This window comes from Erythranthe guttata, chromosome 11 (assembly GCF_056151865.1).
Source record: "Erythranthe guttata isolate IM_541 chromosome 11, IM_541, whole genome shotgun sequence".
NCBI classification, from domain to species: domain Eukaryota; kingdom Viridiplantae; phylum Streptophyta; class Magnoliopsida; order Lamiales; family Phrymaceae; genus Erythranthe; species Erythranthe guttata.
This window is the reverse complement of record NC_142543.1, coordinates 17,163,824-17,178,613: the sequence shown is the minus strand read 5'-3', so window position 1 is coordinate 17,178,613 and position 14,790 is coordinate 17,163,824. Positions and strand designations below refer to the sequence as shown.

General features: G+C 33.5%; 3 protein-coding genes and 1 long non-coding RNA gene across 4 annotated transcripts; 1 reads left to right on the top strand and 3 right to left on the bottom strand.

Moving 5' to 3' along the window:
* Nucleotides 1-78: 78 nt before the first annotated feature.
* NIC1 (nicotinamidase 1) lies at nt 79-2,054 on the bottom strand. The gene is made up of 5 exons (XM_012979671.2): nt 1,596-2,054; nt 1,075-1,258; nt 857-990; nt 558-743; nt 79-351 (listed from the first exon to the last, which is right to left on the bottom strand). The coding sequence occupies exons 1-5, from the start codon at nt 1,737-1,739 to the stop codon at nt 271-273; spliced, it is 729 nt and encodes a 242-aa protein (XP_012835125.1). The 5' UTR covers nt 1,740-2,054; the 3' UTR covers nt 79-270.
* Nucleotides 2,055-3,084: 1,030 nt separating this feature from the next.
* On the bottom strand, nt 3,085-4,637 carry LOC148767114 (protein ecdysoneless homolog). Its single transcript, XM_088825215.1, has 3 exons — nt 4,297-4,637; nt 3,666-3,817; nt 3,085-3,497 (listed from the first exon to the last, which is right to left on the bottom strand). The coding sequence occupies exons 1-3, from the start codon at nt 4,484-4,486 to the stop codon at nt 3,315-3,317; spliced, it is 525 nt and encodes a 174-aa protein (XP_088681341.1). The 5' UTR covers nt 4,487-4,637; the 3' UTR covers nt 3,085-3,314.
* Nucleotides 4,638-5,753: 1,116 nt separating this feature from the next.
* On the top strand, nt 5,754-6,293 carry LOC148767113 (uncharacterized). Its single transcript, XR_016034217.1, has 2 exons — nt 5,754-5,964; nt 6,055-6,293. It is a non-coding gene; the product is annotated as an uncharacterized LOC148767113 (long non-coding RNA).
* Nucleotides 6,294-10,845: 4,552 nt separating this feature from the next.
* LOC105955871 (suppressor-like protein) lies at nt 10,846-14,790 on the bottom strand. The gene is made up of 5 exons (XM_012979669.2): nt 13,275-14,790; nt 12,592-12,930; nt 12,058-12,188; nt 11,427-11,578; nt 10,846-11,258 (listed from the first exon to the last, which is right to left on the bottom strand). Exons 1-5 carry the CDS (start codon nt 14,390-14,392, stop codon nt 11,076-11,078), a joined length of 1,923 nt encoding a protein of 640 aa, XP_012835123.1. The 5' UTR covers nt 14,393-14,790; the 3' UTR covers nt 10,846-11,075.

Here is a 14,790-nt window from a genome sequence, read left to right as displayed (position 1 = left end):
TTAAATTTAAATCATTAGCCTACATAATATAATATATATATAGGGATTGTCGTAATAGTAAAAGCCAGTCTAACATCATGCAAAGAACAAGCTCAATTTCGATATTTATGCGAAAACATTTCACTTAACATGCTGCAAATCGCAGTTCAGAACCAACAAAGAGAAGGTGTCGAAAACTTATCTCTGAAGTGGAAAACGAATAATACCGATAAAAGACGAAAAGGGTTCTATTCTATACGTAGAGCGGCTTTTACCGAGCGGACAATAATGCTAATTCCTGAACGAAACTTCCGAAACCACCTTTGCTCCTCTGCCTTTAGCCATGTAAAGTCCCACATGATGCATCACGTCCTATAACACGTAGTGTAAGAACAATAAGTAACGTAAAATCAGTGAATTAATAATTACCTAGTTTTTTTTTTTTTAATTGAATATATTCATCCGGCATTGTTAGAATCGATAATTGTTCTTTTGTACAAGAAGTTGTAATAACAAATAATGAGCGACGAGAAAAGACAAGAAAAAAGTGATCGATTGATATCACATGTCCTAATTACCTGAGGATGAGCTAAAGAGCCTTTGATATCTCGAGCAATATTTATAGGAAGATCGAAAGTTGCACAACCACGAGAATACACGATTACTTCCTCCAATGGAGAAATCAATCCACGGTTTCTAGCGGACAACGTCGAGCAAACAAAGTCCAATACGCATATGTCTGTGCAAATCCCTACAACCAATATCTTCAGACAAACAAACAAACAAACAAACACGTATTTCCATCAAATCATAATTTTGTTGTGCGCGTATATATATAGATATATATATAGATATAAAAAGAAAAAGGAAAACTCACGACTTTGATCTCGTTGGTTTTCACCCAATCAACAAAGACATTGGATCCATCTTTCTCCAAAGAACCAAGAAACCCATCGATACAATCTTTACGTCTAAGCGTGACATTCGGTTCGTTTTCGAGCCACTGCAAAGCTGAGTAAACCATAAACAAACACCGTTAGACAAAACAAACAAAAACAAAAAAATAAAATAGAAAGGAAATAAGGGAATTATTACAAGGAACCAATTCCGACTCATCGGTTCCAGCTATACAGTGAGGTGGATAAGGCGGCTCCGGAATGTCGGGATGATGAGAATCGAGCAACGCGTAAATAGGCCAATTCCTATCGCAGAACTCTCTTGCGAGTTTTGCTGATTCATCGACCATTTCGGAAATTTGTCTATCGGGTGCTTGTGGGGCCTGTTTCGATTTTACGATTTGGATTCGATATAGTTAATAAACGGTTACGGAATCTAACAACGATAGTTGAGAATGAATGAAAATCAGAGATTTTTTTTTTCTTTCTGGACAACAGATAATTACAAAATTGAAATCAGCAACGTGACAAAAAAACAAAGTCCAAAAAATCAGAGACGAGTTCACCCCAAAAATGAGAAAAAGTGATAAAAACATAAAGTAGACGAACTCGGATCAAACACAGAGTGAACTCGGATCTCAGACAATGAGTCAACTCAATTAACACTAACTGTATGAAATCGTGTACAGAAAAAGGGGAAAAAGGAGAGGGGGGTTTGACCAGATTTCCGGAACCGACGGTGCAGAAGCCGTTGACGATGTCGACAAGTACCAAACCGGTGGTGATCGAACCGGAGAGAAGAAGAGTTTCCTGCTCCAGAGGGAGCTCATTCCTCAGAAGCTCTACTGCTTGAGATGAAACCATGGCGTCTGGATTTTTTTTTTTTTTTTTTGAAAATGAAAGGTTTTTTTTTATTTATGATGATGATTCAGTTTGGTATGGTCAATAACGCAATTTTTGAAACTAATTAATTTTTTTTTTTAATTAAACAAATCATTTTTTAGATTTTATATTTTATTTTTCTTGGTAAAATAACAGTAGATTCATATGATCCTTTTGAAAGTGCACTTTTGATACTCTAAACTTTCAAAGATTGTGGCCTTATGCTGCCGTGTTATTTTCGTGCTCATTTTTTTTTTCTTTATCTATATTTCTTTCTTTCTCTCTCTCTCTTCTTTTTTTTTTTTTTTTTTTTTGTCTCTCTCTTGTTTGTATTATTGGAGTAAGGGAAATCCAAAAAGAAAAATAATTGGTTAGTGGGATTTCATGGAAAATGAGATTTCATTTGACTTTTTCTGTACACCTTTCCAACATTTAAAAAAAAAAAAAAAAAAAAAACAAATCTCAACTTGTTTGGGAGGAAAAAGATAAAACGTAGTAGTCGTTGAATCATTACATATAGGATAAATTACAACCATCACTCGTCGAAGTACGGTCAAATTAAAAAAACTCCCATTTTTATTTGGATAATTATAACAAACTTTCAATTATAAAATAAATTTTCTTACACGTCTAAATTATATGGAATATTATTATTTTTGTATCCGTATTTCGAGCTTCATATTTAAAGCAAGATGAACATAAGATGTATTTTTCGACTTGTATATATCAGATTGTGGTGTCAGAAACTGTATTTTTACACAAAACAAGGACAAAATAGAGAACATTCCACGGAATATAGATGATTATTTTGAATTTGACACCATAAGGACAGATGTGTAAGAAGATTCATAGTTGAGGGTGTAAATATAATTATCCAAACAAGAGAATTTTTTCGTAATTTAACCATACATCAGGGCTTACCCTTAGTCCTTACATATAATACGATAGGTCCATTTGCTTTGCTAAAACAAATTATACCCAAATATTGAAAAAATACAAATCAACTCTTTTATTAATATTTTGTATTTGGTCAAAATCAGTTGGATTAGATTAAAATCAACACTTTCAAAAAAATATTTTTCTTTTGTGAAAAAAAAAAAAAAAATTCTAAAAAACTAATTCCAAATCCATTCCATTAAAACAAAAATAAAACATCACAATTTTGAAGATTGAAATGGAAAAAAATATGCTGAAATCAAGAATTTTTGGATCGTGTGGAAGTGGTAGAAAAATTGGACAAAAATTTTGCTCCTAAATGCCTGATTTTTCTTTCGAGCCACGAATAATCGTCTAACTATTATCCAAAGCATGCTTTTACTCAGTGATGTATACATCGGGTAAAACTCCACCATCAATCTACATATAATTCACATATATGAGAGGCATTACAAACGAATATATTCGGTATATTCTACCAAATGTAACAACTTTGATATCTAGAAAGTTCCCACGTGGCTTCGAGATTTCCGGGGAAAAAGAAACGCATAGTATAAAAAGCAGTAAACACTGTGTTTAGTACAAAAATACACGAGAATTATGACATAAGAGTGCAGTGAATCATTTGCCTTTACCAACATCATCAGGCAACCTTAATCCCATAAGACCAAGCAGATTAGAAGCAGGGCCAGACAAACCTTCTTGAGAAGAATAAGAATCCAGCAAATTCTTTACCAGGTTTATATCTATGTCCACAGGGGCAAACTCGTCCATCTCATCATCATTCGCACTTGAAGTAGCTCCCTGCATAAGTGTACCCAACTCATTAGATTCCGTGTAAAATAACAAAATATATCTATATTTCTCAAAAGAAATTCTTCCAGAAACCCGTTACGAGACTGCATCTGCACATCATGTCAACGTTGGCAAGACGACTTCACTAATTCGAATCAAAATTTAAACATTAAATACCTCATCAATAATTTTAGAGGATTGATCGTGACTTGCGTGAAGAAAGGTTTTATCGAGAGTAGTAGCCTTCAATTCTTTGTTTAGGGCATCTGAATAGGAGTCCATGAACTCATCCCCTCCCTCTTCGATATCCTCTGAATCCTCGTCGTCATCTGCGACTTTTTTGATATCAGATCATTTGATTTTTTTTTAGCAGGCACACAAAGTATATATTAATAATAAATATATGAGAGTCACCCAACATAAAATAAAATGTTGTGCATCAGATAAATCCTCAAGTAGCACTTTGGTTCCAACCCTATGTACTCGATTCAACATTTTATCACCTAAATACAAAATAGTTACCTTGTTACGCGATAGATGCATCAGTTTGTTTCTTTTTGACTTTTTATATTATACTTTAAAGGGTAAATACAATGAATGCTCATGCCAATTATATCTCTGAATTATTTCCAAAACATTATTCTCACTTGTCGGTTTAACAATTATGTAATACAAAAAGCGTAGGATAAGATCATAAAAATCCCATCTCCATCAAAGGGAGCAGTATGCAGCGACAATTTCTAAAATAAAAGAACAGCTTATAACTGCAACAAACATCAAGAATTAAAACATTAGCAGTAAAGATTACCGAAATCAAGGTCAGATGATCCTTCGTCTAGATCAAGATCACTGCCATCATTGTTGGAACCACGGTGCCCCATTATTTTTTCCATTTCTTTCATAAATTGATCGGCATCAAAATCGACATCTTTTAAGTCGCTGAAAATATAATTCAAGACATAAGTACGTAAGCTTGAGTTTTTTTTACATTGATACATAAAAACAGCCAAGACACTGCGACATAAATTAAAATTAATCCTTTTAGATTTTATATTTTATTTTTCTTGGTAAAATAACAGTAGATTCATATGATCCTTTTGAAAGTGCACTTTTGATACTCTAAACTTTCAAAGATTGTGGCCTTATGCTGCCGTGTTATTTTCGTGCTCATTTTTTTTTCTTTATCTATATTTCTTTCTTTCTCTCTCTCTCTTCTTTTTTTTTTTTTTTTTTTTTGTCTCTCTCTTGTTTGTATTATTGGAGTAAGGGAAATCCAAAAAGAAAAATAATTGGTTAGTGGGATTTCATGGAAAATGAGATTTCATTTGACTTTTTCTGTACACCTTTCCAACATTTAAAAAAAAAAAAAAAAAAAAACAAATCTCAACTTGTTTTTGGGGAGGAAAAAGATAAAAGGAAGATATTTTGACTTATAACCCTAAACCTAAACCTAGGGACAATTTTGTCAATTACTAAATCGACACTTCCTTTTTTTTTTTTTTTTTTTTGCGATCATTTGCACACCCACGATCACCGAAGACTAGGGAAACAAAATCCCACGATATTAAAACTACTTATGTCACAAACTACTTCACACACGATATTACCCACGGCTCATGAGTGTGACGTTTTCAATTTTATTTTTAAACTAATACTTATGTGCTTTGTTGTTTGTAGCAATTGAGGCATCCACGCAATAATTATGGAACCAAACCACAGATCTGTCGAAATCATGCTCCATTAAAATGCTTTCACCACATTCTTTTCCATCGGTGTGCAGTTATTATTATTTATTTATTATTAAACATCTTTGCAGTTATTTAATTAACTATCTAATTTATTTTGGTGTTGCAGGTTTTATTTTTAAATTCAATTGCATATACCTTCATGATTTATACTTATTACCATCTAAAATACAGATTTCCCTCAGATTCGCTGGTGGAAACAGAAAAAAACTATCACCGCTAACTTTTTGAAACTGCGGAAAAAGGTAGGAGAATTGGAATGGAATTTTAGATTTGGAAGAAGAAGTAACAAACTAGAAGGATTAGAAGACCTACACAAGCGTAGAGTGGTGCCATGCCTTTTTAGTCTCCTACCTTTTGCTTTCTTGAACTTATTTTTATGTTTCTATATTTTAATTCTTTTGTGGCATTTGAGATTTTTTAACAATTTGAGATTGTAGAGTTTGTGAAAATAAATGGCATAAAGTAAGTCACAAATTTGAAAAAGATGTTGTGCGAAGACAACAGGTTTTAATTTGTATTGGAATTAATTATTGTGTATTTTTTTCCCTTCATATATATTTACTCGCATTCATAGATTTTTCACTCACTTCTTATATTTTTGTTTCTCGAACAAGTGTCGCAGTTTTTCAGCACAAAGCAGTTTCGATTCCGCAATGTCACACATATTTTTCTCGACTAAGTGGATCAGGTCATAATTCTGCTTATTCATCACCTCGAGGAAGCCAAATGTAAGCTCTTCCTTCTTTTTCTTCCTTTGATCGAAATTTTGGGATTTCAGACATTATTTTTGTAATAATTAATTATGTCTCCGTTTGTAGCATTGAGGAACAGGAAAGAAAGACAACTACGAAAAGGAAGAGATGAGAAGTCAAGTGAACAGAGCCTGCACAAAATCCTCTTCCTAAACTTGATTGACCGTTCCTGTGCAAGACACAATTTTTTTTCTTTTCATCATCTGTTGTTTTGTTTTCTTAATTAGTTTCTGTTTCTTTTTCCTGAATACCTTTTCAACGATTAATTTTTTGTTTCTAATTTTTCAGTTTTTGTTTCGCGCCTATTCTGTTTTTCATCTTCATAAATTTCCGGGTTTTATTGTCTTTAACAAGACTGTGTGAGTAAATATATTTGTTTGAGTTGGTGTCAATAACTCATGAATATTGCAGTTTGTACATTTTTTTTCTCGAGGTCAAGAACAAGTTAGGGGGCATAATACATATAATTGTCTCTTATGCAAGAGACCTGGCCCCGTGTATTATCTCCTGCTTCCAATTTTGTTTCTGCAAAAATTTTAAGTATTTCATTTTTCAATACGTTTTCACTGTTATTCTCCAAATATGTTTTGTTCCACAGTTTGTAAGTCAGCAAAAAAAGGGAGAGATGTTTTGTTCAGCACGTGTGATACCTTTTGAGAGTTACGGAGTTGTATTATTTACACTCTTTATAAGAAACATGTGTTCCATTATTTGAAGCTTTTGACAGATTTTGCTAAAAAAAGTTCTCGGTTTCACTTTTTTCCTATATACTCCATATAACATGTGACGAAGATCATTAAAGAAACATTGTTTCCCACATAAATTATAATCTTCCTAAGTTGTTATGTAAGTTATCCACAGTCTTGATGAGTGAGCTCCAAACACAATAGAAGTATATTTTTAATGTTAAAGGATAAAAGAACAAATTTATAATGCTTCTCTCACTTTTAGTGAGTTAACCTTAACCGATAGAAGCAGATTGAACATGCCATTATGTCTCTTAACCTTCTTCTACTTGATCGTCTGGAACTGGAAGTTCTTCCTTGATGGAATGATCACCAAATTCAGTTTCACTGAATGTTTCATGATGGTATTTGGTAGAATCCTAGCACATTTCATAGGAGATCTCAATAAATAAATAGATACAACATCAGACATCAATCATTCAGGAATTAATATGCAAAACAGCATGATTATGTGCCATATTTTCATTTTTTTTTATTCTTGATGTTAAATTATTAAGTATATTTTTTTTAACCTTGCTTCATCTTTTTCGGTAATATTATTGTTGTTACAGTACCATTACTGTCAACCACAGTGATATTAATTCTTTTGGTTTTTTATTATGTTTACCTTTGTTGAACGGTCAACATATTAATATTACTCTATTACACAATAATAATGACTTTTGTTGTGTTAATATTACTGTGTTAAACTGTAGTATAGTTAATTTTACTGTGTTTAACAGTAATATAGTTAATATTACTGTCAACCACAACAATATTGTTGTTTAAACGGGGGGCAAAAAGATGTTAAAAAAAATTCAAAAAGAAATGAAAAAAAATCGAAAAAATCAACGCCGGAGACCGGCGGAAAAATGAGGAAGAAGGAAAAAAAAAAGTCAACGCCGGTGACCGGCGGCGACGGACGAAATTGTCCATAAAATTGTGTTTTAGGTCAAAATTGAATAATTTGTGAAATTTGGAGTCAAATTGAGATTAGATTAAATTAAAGGATGAAATTGAATCATATTAAAATGTGAGGAGCTAATTAGTCTTTTACAAACATCTGGACCATGTGTGGACTTTTTTGTAAAATAATTTTTGTCTGCACCCCTTTATAAATAAGCACCCCTTTATAAATAAGTACCTATTAATGAATTTATTTGTAAAATGCCCATATTACACTAATAACTTAGCAAAAATTGAAAATTCTAACAAATTTTGTATGTAGTGATAATGGTTTAGAGATAAGATTAAATATGTATACGATTTAAAATTATGAATATGAAAATATATTTATAGCTAGATAAATATTAATGTAAGTTGCAAAACAATACGGTAATGAATGGCCATTTGTTTGGTCTCTTTTAAAATTAACATGGTTTTTTCTTTAATGATATACAAATTCTAAAATATTTTATGTTTTCTAATTAAAATAATATAGTTGAAAGACTCACCATATTTTAAATTAACTAGCATTTCCCCCCGTGCGATTCACGGGATAGCATGAATGCAAATGATGATTAGTTTAATACATGATAATTACAATTATAATAAAATTAATTAGTGATATCGATAACAATATCAACATTTATACGGATTTAATACAAACTCATTAAAAAAACTATAAAAACTTAATTGTCAATCATCATTAAATAAATGACGCATATTTTTTATTAAAAAATAGGCTAGAAAATAATAATAATAATAACTAAAAAAATATAGATGTAGTGGATTATGATTCTGCTAGCCGAGATTTGGTATTAAAATAATTATAAAAGAGAGAGCTGCAAAATAGGAGTTAGAAAAATATATTTACACATAAATTAATTTATTTTTACAAATATGTCATTAGGGTTTCTTAAGTTACCATATCGTTTCTTTCTTTTATATATAAAATATTTTACTCATGTTCGTACTGTTGAATTTACACAATGATGATCAGGTTAACCCATTATTATATATCTACGCAATATGAATTTTGGCTTTACCTATTGATTTCTTAGGAATATGTAACATCATATGTTTCTATTAACTCTGTATAAATGTCTAAATTATTCAACAATTGTATGTCCCTTTACGAATAAAATATGTTAACTTATATTTTTCTACTCACTTGGTTTAGAGTTAAAAATATAAGGGTAAATTACACTCACACCACTCAGGTATGATAAAATAACTTTAAGGTCTCTGTTGTATCGGTAATTACACTCACTCCTGAAACATAGTTAGAAACTCTAATGGAATAATGCATTAGATACGTTATTCCGATAGAGTTCTAACGAACTATTAGTTTCAGGAAGTGATAGAGACAACATAGTGCAATGGGTGATTTAAGAAATATTGAGGGAGTCATGTCACCCTCTAGCTTTATTTTGTCTCCACCACTTACTAAAAGTAATAGTCCGTTAGAACTCTATTGGAACAACGTATCTAATGCATTATCCCAGTAGAGTTTCTAACTATGTTTCAGGGGTGAGTGTACCATAGGGACCTTAAAGTTATTTCAACATACCTTAGGGGTGTGGGTGTAATTTACCCAAAATGTAATTACAATAATCAATGTCCCGTGCAACGCACGGGCATGGTTACTAGTATAGGATAAATTACAACCATATCACTCACTCGTTGAAGTACGGTCAAATTAAAAAAACTCCATTTTTATTTGGATAATTATAACAAACTTTCAATTATAAAATAAATTTTCTTACACGTCTAAATTATATGGAATATTATTATTTTTGTATCCGTATTTCGAGCTTCATATTTAAAGCAAGATGAACATAAGATGTATTTTTCGACTTGTATATATCAGATTGTGGTGTCAGAAACTGTATTTTTACACAAAACGAGGACAAAATAGAGAACATTGCACGGAATATAGATGATTATTTTGAATTTGACACCATAAGGACGGATGTGTAAGAAGATTCATAGTTGAGGGTGTAAATATAATTATCCAAACAAGAGAATTTTTTCGTAATTTAACCATACACCGGGGCTTACCCTTAGGCCTTACATATAATTAGGGCTGTGCGTTGGTTGGTTTGGTTAAAAACCAGCTATAAAACCAACCCAACCCATCCAACCAACTTTGGTCAATATTGGAAACCGTTATCGACCCAATTTATATGGGTTGGGTGATGGTTGAAAACCAATTTAATGGGTTGGTTGGTGGTTTGGTTGATGGGTCATCCATGTAAATATTTTTTAATTTTTTTTAATATTTTATTACTTGTTACAACACTATATCTGTTATAAATTAAATGCGACTAGTTCAACAATATTCAAATAAAAGATTCAAAACATTACGGTCATATATATTGCAATTAAACATAAATAGTTCAAAAAATAATAATCATCCAAATATTTAGACTATATGTCTTCAAATTAAAATAGTTCAAATTAGATAATTAGGTTAGATTTATTGCTTTTAGGATTTTGGCCAATATTAGACAATTTAATAAATGTGATATATAACAGAAATTTGAAATTAAAAGTATTAAATATTTTAATTAAAATTAATAAATAATAAATTAATGAATAAAGTTGGTTGGCCGATATTAACCGACTAACCAACTTTTTAGCATTTTAGAAACCATTATCGACCCAACTATACATGGGTTGGTTGACATTATCGACCCAACTTAAATGGGTCGGTTGATGGTTGATTAACCATCACAAATTGTGGGTCGAAAATGGGTTGGTTGGTGGTTAAAACCAATCCATGCACAGCCCTACATATAATACGATAGGTCCATTTGCTTTGCTAAAACAAATTATACACCAAATATTGAAAAAATACAAATCAACTCTTTTATTAATATTTTGTATTTGGTCAAAATCAGTTGGATTAGATTAAAATCAACACTTTCAAAAAAATATTTTTCTTTTGTGAAAAAAAAAAAAAAAATTCTAAAAAACTAATTCCAATTCCATTCCATTAAAACAAAAATAAAACATCACAATTTTGAAGATTGAAATGGAAAAAAATATGCTGAAATCAAGAATTTTTGGATCGTGTGGAAGTGGTAGAAAAATTGGACAAAAATTTTGCTCCTAAATGCCTGATTTTTCTTTCGAGCCACGAATAATCGTCTAACTATTATCCAAAGCATGCTTTTACTCAGTGATGTATACATCGGGTAAAACTCCACCATCAATCTACATATAATTCACATATATGAGAGGCATTACAAACGAATATATTCGGTATATTCTACCAAATGTAACAACTTTGATATCTAGAAAGTTCCCACGTGGCTTCGAGATTTCCGGGGAAAAAGAAACGCATAGTATAAAAAGCAGTAAACACTGTGTTTAGTACAAAAATACACGAGAATTATGACATAAGAGTGCAGTGAATCATTTGCCTTTACCAACATCATCAGGCAACCTTAATCCCATAAGACCAAGCAGATTAGAAGCAGGGCCAGACAAACCTTCTTGAGAAGAATAAGAATCCAGCAAATTCTTTACCAGGTTTATATCTATGTCCACAGGGGCAAACTCGTCCATCTCATCATCATTCGCACTTGAAGTAGCTCCCTGCATAAGTGTACCCAACTCATTAGATTCCGTGTAAAATAACAAAATATATCTATATTTCTCAAAAGAAATTCTTCCAGAAACCCGTTACGAGACTGCATCTGCACATCATGTCAACGTTGGCAAGACGACTTCACTAATTCGAATCAAAATTTAAACATTAAATACCTCATCAATAATTTTAGAGGATTGATCGTGACTTGCGTGAAGAAAGGTTTTATCGAGAGTAGTAGCCTTCAATTCTTTGTTTAGGGCATCTGAATAGGAGTCCATGAACTCATCCCCTCCCTCTTCGATATCCTCTGAATCCTCGTCGTCATCTGCGACTTTTTTGATATCAGATCATTTGATTTTTTTTTAGCAGGCACACAAAGTATATATTAATAATAAATATATGAGAGTCACCCAACATAAAATAAAATGTTGTGCATCAGATAAATCCTCAAGTAGCACTTTGGTTCCAACCCTATGTACTCGATTCAACATTTTATCACCTAAATACAAAATAGTTACCTTGTTACGCGATAGATGCATCAGTTTGTTTCTTTTTGACTTTTTATATTATACTTTAAAGGGTAAATACAATGAATGCTCATGCCAATTATATCTCTGAATTATTTCCAAAACATTATTCTCACTTGTCGGTTTAACAATTATGTAATACAAAAAGCGTAGGATAAGATCATAAAAATCCCATCTCCATCAAAGGGAGCAGTATGCAGCGACAATTTCTAAAATAAAAGAACAGCTTATAACTGCAACAAACATCAAGAATTAAAACATTAGCAGTAAAGATTACCGAAATCAAGGTCAGATGATCCTTCGTCGAGATCAAGATCACTGCCATCATTGTTGGAACCACGGTGCCCCATTATTTTTTCCATTTCTTTCATAAATTGATCGGCATCAAAATCGACATCTTTTAAGTCGCTGAAAATATAATTCAAGACATAAGTACGTAAGCTTGAGTTTTTTTTACATTGATACATAAAAACAGCCAAGACACTGCGACATAAATTAAATCTATGATAACATAATCATAATGAATATATTTTTGGCTGCTCGCATATCAACATTGAATCAGAAATGGAGTGTGAAATGGCGCAGTCAATGAGTCATGCATCTATCTCATTCTCAACACAGACAGTGAAGAATAATTTGAAAAGAAGAGGAAAAAGAACGAAGCATATACACGCAACATACGAAATCATAAACAGCAAATAACATTCATAAATCAATCAGTTTCAGTCTTCGTTCTATTTTACTTGAAGATGAGAAGAACATAATCAAATTTCAAAATTCGAAGGTGCAAGAGAAAGGGGGAAGGATGAACCTGTCCTCTGGAACCTCGGCTCCTTCATAACTAGAGATCTTTTCCACGAACGCTTGCATGGATTTAGCAATCCCCCCAAGATCATACTCGTCAAGATTTTTTTTAGGTGCTGAAACCCCTTCCTCCTGCTCTTTTGACTTGTTTTTCTTCTGATGTTTCAAATTGTACAGTTCCATCTCTTTTTCCCTATCCTTAAGAGCAGCATTTATTTCATCTTCCCCACCATACAGCCATGAATCATCATCAGATGGAGGAAGCTCCTGATTCTTGAAATCGTCAGCTGAATGAGGAAGTGCAAGAATTTCATCTATCCGTCTAACAGGTACACTCAAAACTTCCCTGCACCAATAGCAGTATATCAGCCAAAAGGAAAAATAAAAAATATACATATAGAGCAAAAAGCAAAGGATATAAGTTAAAAAACGTGCACAAAAATATCTTCAGCAGACATAAAAATATACATATATAAGGTTCATTAATGTCTGCCCTGATGCAAAAGAAAAAATGTCGAGTTCACATATACATGCAGTCCAAGATCAAAATAAAACTATTTCCTCAATCCCATCATGGATAAAAGAAGCCAATATCTGTAGCTTAACCATGTTCACACTTTAAACCAATATTGCGTATCTAATAAGAACTCGACTACTCCATACAATAATTTACAATAAATCAGTTTATACCTGGCTCTAACATGCAACGAACTATTCCGATAATATCCTTCGGCATTCTTGATCAACCTCTTGTATTCCTCCGACCCAGGCAACAACCCCTGAAAATAACCACTCGTCTCCAAACTCTCCATAAAAGCTTCCCACGTACTACCCTTTCCTTCCTCACCCTGCTTCCTTTTCACTTGATACATCATTTCAAACCCACAAGCAATCTTCATACCAAGTTCGGCCTCCAAATACTTCCCCACATTGTTCCTCTCCGGCATCGGAAAAAAACGAGGAGCCTGAAACTTCTGCTGCACCAACTGCGCATACATCGCCCTCGACATTCTAACAACCACCTCCACCATCTCCTCAGCCTTCCCTCCAGGCAAGAACCTCTCCATTTTAGCAGCATACTTCATACTATCGATATCCCTATCGTAAAAACCCTCAACCGCCAAAGATATCAAGCACGGCTCGTGCCTCAACACCATCGCCACCGAAATCGGAACCCTAACCCTAACCCTGTGCACGTTCCTGTAAGCACGGTCCGGATACTCGCTGATTTTCCTGCTCAAATGCAACTGAACAGCATCAGGCGCCCGAGAAATGGAATCGTTGTCCCTGCTCGATAGAAACCGCAAAGAATCCTCCAATTTCGGAGTCAACTGGAAGCTCGATTTCGGAACAATGCGGATGATGCCTCGGCGGATGAAGACGCGATTCTCGGAGGTGTCGGGATTGAGCCATTTGGGGAGGTGGAAAGCCGACTCTATCAGCAGAAACTCGCCGTCGGAGTCCCAGACGCGAATGGAGAGATTGGGGAAGGTTTTCGAAATTTCGAAGAGGAGGAAGACGACGAACCACTCGTCTTCGAGATTGTCTCCGAAGCGGAGGTGGCCGGAGAGATGGGGAACGGGGGAGGGGGTTATGGAAAGTAAGAACGGCTGGTGTTGCCAGATGTATGCGTCGGTAAACTGGGCGATGTGGTTGAGGATTTGGAGATGCAGTGACTGCAGTTCCTCGGCGGCGGCGGCGGCGGAAGAATCGGGGAAGATGGAATAGAAGACGGTGTCGTCCGGCGGTCCGGAATTTTTTAAGGAGAAGATTGACGAAAAGGAAGAGCAATCGGCTGGTTCTGCCATGGCTGCGTGGTGCAGAATCTGGTGAGGGAATTTATCGAATTCGAAGGTTTTGGGGGAAAATATTGGGCGAGGGTTTTGCTAATTTTGAGTGGAAATGAATTTTGGCGGTTCGATTGTGGAAAGTGGAGACGACGGTAACTTCTGGAGCGTTTAGTAGTAGTACCTTTTGAAGTAAGACTTGTACAAGTTCTTTTTGATTCTTATAATTTATACAGAAACTTCAAACACACGCGTTTATGGAAATATTTCGAAAACCGAAACTCCATGATACCTGTTGGATTACATTTCGACGATGTTTCCATAAATATTAAAAAATTTCGGGGACGTTTTTGATAATAATGAAAAAGTAGAAACACGTATCCACATAAAAATAAATCTAAATTTCATTTTAAATAAAA

What these genes read in the sequence shown, in the direction of transcription:
- NIC1 (XM_012979671.2), bottom strand. Translation starts at nt 1,739, where the DNA reads ATGGTTTCATCTCAAGCAGTAGAGCTTCTGAGGAATGAGCTCCCTCTG. An exon ending in TGAGTCGGAATTGGTTCCTT is followed by an intron (nt 991 to 1,074) that starts GTAATAATTCCC and finishes TGGTTTACTCAG; the next exon opens with CTTTGCAGTGGCTCGAAAAC. An exon ending in AAACCAACGAGATCAAAGTC is followed by an intron (nt 744 to 856) that starts GTGAGTTTTCCT and finishes GTTTGTCTGAAG; the next exon opens with ATATTGGTTGTAGGGATTTG.
- LOC105955871 (XM_012979669.2), bottom strand. Translation starts at nt 14,392, where the DNA reads ATGGCAGAACCAGCCGATTGCTCTTCCTTTTCGTCAATCTTCTCCTTA. An exon ending in ATCATCTGACCTTGATTTCG is followed by an intron (nt 11,579 to 12,057) that starts GTAATCTTTACT and finishes AAAAAGTCGCAG; the next exon opens with ATGACGACGAGGATTCAGAG. An exon ending in CCTCTAAAATTATTGATGAG is followed by an intron (nt 11,259 to 11,426) that starts GTATTTAATGTT and finishes ACACTTATGCAG; the next exon opens with GGAGCTACTTCAAGTGCGAA.
- LOC148767114 (XM_088825215.1), bottom strand. Translation starts at nt 4,486, where the DNA reads ATGTATCAATGTAAAAAAAACTCAAGCTTACGTACTTATGTCTTGAAT. An exon ending in ATCATCTGACCTTGATTTCG is followed by an intron (nt 3,818 to 4,296) that starts GTAATCTTTACT and finishes AAAAAGTCGCAG; the next exon opens with ATGACGACGAGGATTCAGAG. An exon ending in CCTCTAAAATTATTGATGAG is followed by an intron (nt 3,498 to 3,665) that starts GTATTTAATGTT and finishes ACACTTATGCAG; the next exon opens with GGAGCTACTTCAAGTGCGAA.